Source organism: Neoarius graeffei, chromosome 23, assembly GCF_027579695.1.
Source record: "Neoarius graeffei isolate fNeoGra1 chromosome 23, fNeoGra1.pri, whole genome shotgun sequence".
NCBI lineage: Eukaryota > Metazoa > Chordata > Actinopteri > Siluriformes > Ariidae > Neoarius > Neoarius graeffei.
This window is the reverse complement of record NC_083591.1, coordinates 2,993,212-2,999,211: the sequence shown is the minus strand read 5'-3', so window position 1 is coordinate 2,999,211 and position 6,000 is coordinate 2,993,212. Positions and strand designations below refer to the sequence as shown.

Below are 6,000 nucleotides of genomic sequence, written 5' to 3'. Positions count from 1 at the left end.
TTCCAGTGCTCATGATATGATAAACCATTTGCATAATCAGGCCATAAGCATCCTTGAGCCTGAAGCAGGCTTATTTTAGAGACTAATGCATTGCAAATAACTAATATATCACCCTCTGAACGCATTCTTGGGGTCTTGCTGAAAAGTTTCGATCGCTAAAGTTGCTTAATTTGTCCGTATTTTTAAAATTTCTCAATCCTCCCGTCACTAAATTCAATTATCCACAAGTTTGCTCAAATTCCATTCCTGTCAAAAATCCTTCCTATAAGATTACCTAATGCCCCGGTGGCCAAAAAGATACGCTTTACTGCTTCAAAGACAAAACCAAAATAGGACATTACACAAAAGACATCCAATTCTTTTCTCCTCTATACATATGAATGATCCAAACAGCCCAATAGATCATCCTGGACGTGTCCGGAAATCTGGAACGGGAATGTTCTGATCCATGTAATCTCCTCTTTCCTATAGGTGGAACACTGGGAAATTTCAAGCTGCCCTGAATCTTCATCAATGTCATCGAAGCACTGTGGCATATTGTCCCCCCGATTCAGTGATCATCTCCATCCAGCTCTCACAGTCGCTTAGTATTCCAAGCTGAAGGTGCACGTTGAAACGTTTCCAATGCTCACGGGGAACTGTGTGCTGCTGTTCCTCTGGTGTCTCCTGGACAAGAGCTTCGTTTCTCCAATGCACAGGTGGGGAAAGGAGCACCACGGGGCTCTGAGGGACCACCGGAGGCAAGGCATGGTGGGGATTCAGAGGGTCAAACGAGGATGGGTGTGGAACCAGTTCTTTGTCCTGGAGGAGTACATGGGATCTGAACCACAGTATGTCGGAAAGGTAAACTGCACATCCAAAGCTCTATATGAATAAAATCCATCTGATTTTTTTTTTCTTACTGGTACAAATAACCTTGGAATTATGCAGAACATGATGAAAAGAGCAATGATATCAGTGTAAGTGTATTATGTGGCTGAGAAAACATGTTTGGAAAACTGAGATCTTGTGTGGATGTGGGCTTTAAAAAATATATAAGCACACCCCCAACATCCCTTCACTCTGATCCCATTTCGGGTTTGTTTAGAATGGAAAATGAAATGAAACGTAGTTGGACATGGAATTAGCGACGTTCCAAGAGGAACGTCATATTATAACATATGCATGTTTTCATATGCATGAAAGCATGATAAACTGTTTGAATGGTGGTTTTACAGAACAAATCAAGTACGTAGATAGACCTCGGTAGTGCTAGCTAACTAGCTAAAGCCAGTAGTGATGCTTAGCAAAGAAAAAGAGGATAATGAAGACACCTATTGCCATCTTCATTCTGGCAGCAGACATTCCGATTGAATTTCTCAGAATACCCAGCAAATATCAGACCTGCCCTTCAGTCGTACTTCTACGTTCACCTATTTACCTTGACTCCACTCTCTATTTTGCAGATTTAGGTAGAAATGCCCCAACTTATATATGCATAAACACCAAAAATGGACAAGGAATATTATTTTTGCTCATATGAATGGCACAATAACTCAGACACTGTTGGTAAATCAGCTTGGTCATTTTTTTTTTTTTTTAAGTTCTTACACATACTACACTCAGAGCCTTACTGCACTCAGCTTGACTTTGCTTAAAGGATAAGAAACCACTGATTTTTATTTGTTGTGACAAATATGTCGATAAAGCCTGAATCTTTCAGCAGGTTCATATGCATCACTTCACCTCTGATGAAATAGATAGTTCTGATCTAAGACCTTTGCTTCTCTAACCTTTCTGCTTCTTCATTAAATCGGTTTCTCGAAACAATACGCCTTCTAATGAGAGTAAATCTGTGAATAATGGCTGGATCCTGATGCTGTTCCACAGGTCTTAAAAATAACCAATGTGTGGACGTTGGTGAAAATGCAAAGCCCCAAAAGAGAATTTTATTGGTCTGGGTTTGGTGATTGCTTACTGATTGATGTTGACCGCAGTGGTCTAATTGTCCATAAGGGATATGCTATTATCCATTGCTTATGGCAGGGTAACATGGTGGCATAACTTGTAGCCAGTGAGAGCATTGATTGTGCATTCAGTGTGAAGGCATTGGGTTAAAGGGATTTTATATTCTCTCAGATGTTCCAAATTGAATATCAAGGCTCAGTTGTTGAAAAAGCTGTACCTTAAGCTTAAATGGGATCACGCTTAAATTGAACCATCACGTTAGGTCTAGTGGAGTCATGTCAGGGCGGACAAGGGATTGCCGTGCCATATTGTTCACGTCAGAGCTGTGACAGCTGGGTTATCAAGTCCTCCTTCACATTAAGAGAAGAAGCCATGGCCCTCAACTAATGATTTAATTTAACTCAAAGAAAGCTGGCGGCAAAACAACATCAAGCTTCACCTGATAGGCTTAAATAAGCTTCATCCTCCTTTTACCTGGTTAAAAGAGAATCAGATGGAACATTCCAGTTTCAGTGGTGAAAGAGGCGGTCAGCGCTCATGGATTCGTTTTATAACTTGGCTGTAGATCAAAAGATTGGAAAGTTGAATGAGGCAATGACTTTGAGGTGTGAAGGAAAACTTTGAACACTCTCTCTGGTACTTAAAGTGATCTTCACACTGCAGGACCTGGGCACAAAGACTTCAGAGCTGTTTCCATTGATAAAAGGGAAGAATATGAGCGTATAGGGTATGGAAGCACTATGAAGCATTTTAACAGCCAGATCTCACTTTAAATTAATAGCCATAATGGTACATAATCAACACACCAGGACAAGTAGCCAGGCAATCTTTTCAGAATCAAACTTTTGAAGCACTGATGAAACTGAGAAAAATCAAATCCAGAGCAAAGCCACCATGGACTGTACGTGACTCTTCTGATTGCAACACTTTGAAGGAGAAGAAGAAGAATAGAAAGATCTCTAGAGGAAGTAAAGATGCAGGTCAGGCTCAAATCACACATGTTGAAACATTTGGTCATGACTTCCTGACTTCTTGTTGACATCACAAATGCAGTGAGCTACAACAGAAACTTGTAGATAATAATCGCAGACTCATTTATACAAAGTAAAAAAAAAAAAAGAGGAGAGTTGGATCATTTGAGTCAGCACTGTATTGTAAAGCACTGCCAGGGTTCTCCAGAAAATCTGAACTAGCCGGCTAAAAAAAAGTTGTAGGTGGCTAATGCTAATGTGCTCATGCTAGGGGGGTCTGGGGGCATGCCCCGCCAGAAAAATTTGAAATTTACATACCTTCTGGTGCATTCTCAGCTAATAAATTACTAACCATTTCCCTGTAAAATACTTGCAAAATATGTATGGAAATATGTGGTCATGTGGTCTGGCTCGGTCAATCAGAGCATGAGAATTGATTAACAAATATGGCATTGGTTCCAGTGATGACCTGAATCAAGGACAATTTCATGGTGAAATAATTGGATTTGCAGCAAATTATGGGCAGCGGAGATGATATAAATCACTTGAACATTGAAAAGCAAGGTTTTATTTTTGTTTTCTGGGACTGAGTAGCCCGTGCAGACTGTCTGTGTAGGTGGAGAAAACCAGCAGTTGCTGGCGCTGGACATCTCTGCACTGTCTAATTAGATCTTAAATCTAAAAGTCGAATGGTGGAACTTGCAAGATGTATATTCCACTGAAAGGTGGATGCTCACCACATCCCTGTGGACATTTTGCTTCTTGTTTCTATAAGATGGTGTTCCTGATTGGCTGGTAAACAGGAAATGCATCATTCTTTGCAACTTTATGCACTACTATACTATTTATGAAGTACCTCACTTGTCTGTGCTCCATACCACATTACTGGAAATTCCTCTCAGTGTATGATTTAGGAGCAACTTTACACTCTGAATTACAGTCAAGCTTACGTTCGACTGGCACAGCAGTCTGCTGGTCAAGACCCAAGTCAAGCTGGTTGAGCTGGTAGCCCTGCCTTGGTGCATTGCTTTACTTGTGTCAGTACATTCAATTTGAAATGTATATTCTCAATGTGGATGCATACGCAAGATCTATAGTGACTGCACTATAGATCACTAATAATAAGCTTCTTCAGCTTATTATTTCTCAAAATAATGAGAAGTTATGATTTTCTAATCTCCTTCGTGTTGTACTGTTTCTTTGAAACCATTTGTCCTGAATGCTGCTTTTGTAGCAGTAATTCTGCAGGTTTAAACCAGTTTGACCAACTGCAAGCTGGCCTAGCGGTAAGCGTGTCCACCTCTCGATTGAGAGATCATGAGTTCTACTCATGGTCGGGTCATATCAAAGACCATCATAGAAATGGTACCTACTGCAGTCTGGCAAGGCATGCTGTGATATAGATGTGAGTAGGGAGTCAAACTCTCGCGGTTACCAGAGGACCCGCCCCCCACTGTAACCCTAGCTGTATTGGCAAGATGCTGAGGGCTGTAGAAGTGGAGCTCAGCGCCACCCAGTGTGCCTTTAGGGCTTGGTTAGTACTGGGATGGGAGACTGCCTGGGAAGACCAGGCCCTGGCATGGGAAGGAGTTTGACCAAGTCTACCAGGTACCTGCTCAAAAAAACGAGCTGAATAATTTAGTAAACACATTTCCATAGAACTCAGATTTGCTGTATGTTGAAACTTCTAATTGCTTTGAAGCTATTAATGTTTCAAGCATTCATCTTCATTAAATGGTTCAAACACTAATCCCCAAGTAATCCCCACTGAACCCTATGTAATTTACAATGCACATAAGACGTTACAATGGCATTTTAAAGATCTTTTCACTCCAGTTCTTCTTATTTAAAGGGCATATTTTAAGCAATCCAAAGTTTAGAAGAAGCAGAGTTGAACTGTGAAATATGAAACACGATCAAAGGTGGCAGCTTGATGTGATCCATTTTCAGCAATCTGAGCATTTTATATAAAGTGAGAAGGGAATGGCATGAGGAACAAGTGAAAAAAAAATAACTGAAACACTATTATAACTGAAAATCATTTAAATTGTGCATTTAACAGAAATTCAGCTTGACAAAAACTCAACAGGGAGAAACCTTGAAAATAATCGAGACCCTGGATGCTGAAATTACATTTCTGGTCATTTAATTTTATTGATATTCTCTTTAAAGGTTCATTCAATACCAGTGAGTCAAACTATGGACTAAGATTGGTCAGAAGGTGTTGATTGATTTTCTATAACAGCAGCTCTGACAGTAGTATTAATGCATTCATTCTAATACATCATTGTTTCTATGGTAACGGCTCATTCACAGGGACTTGTAGGGTGGTGGACTCTCAACATAAAAATTTAATGAAGTTTTCTGTCAGGAAATGCTGATTTGTTGTTGATGAAGGAGTCTCCAGTGTCAGCAGTTTGTAACAGTCAGAGGTAAAACAGTGAATTTAAAGTTTCATAACAGACTGGTGAGCGAACGATTGTTAAATGATGATCCACAACATTACGCTCCCTGGCCACTTTATTAGAACACCCCTACACCCACCTGCAGTTTTCTGCAGTTCTGTAATCAGCCGATCCCTCGACAGCAGCACGATGCATCAAATCCCACAGATACAAATCAAGAGCTTCAGTTAATGTTCATGATGTTCAAACATCAGAATGGGAAACATTGTGATCTCACAGTGAAGTGTGACTTTCTTTCTTTCTTTCTTTCTTTCTTTCTTTCTTTCTTTCTTTCTTTCTTTCTTTCTTTCTTTCTTTCACTGTGGTATGGGTGTTGGTTTGAGCCAGATGAGTATGAGGTTTGAGTATTTCAGAAACTGCTGATCTCCTCCTGGGGTTTTCACACACAACAGTCTGTAGAGTTTACACAGAATGGTGCGTAAAACAAAAAACATCATCGAGTGAGTGAGTGACAGTTCTGTGGGTGGAAACAAACGCTATGTTGATAAGAGAGGGTCAGAGATCAGAACATGGACAGAGTTGAGGTGGTTCGAGCTTTTTTTGCCAGGAAGGATATAGTAACTCACAGGGTGCGATTTGTCAAAAAACCAGAAGGGGGGATGGTTTGTTTTTTTTTA

At 40.3% G+C, this 6,000-nt stretch overlaps 1 protein-coding gene across 1 annotated transcript in view; it reads left to right on the top strand.

The window, feature by feature from the left end:
• The first annotated feature begins 624 nt into the window (after positions 1–624).
• Positions 625–6,000, top strand: part of cdh12a (cadherin 12, type 2a (N-cadherin 2)) — a 65,134-nt gene continuing 59,758 nt past the window's right edge. The window contains exon 1 of the mRNA XM_060905603.1: positions 625–843. Coding sequence (XP_060761586.1) covers positions 625–843 — 219 coding nt within the window. The remainder of the gene's footprint in view (positions 844–6,000) is intronic.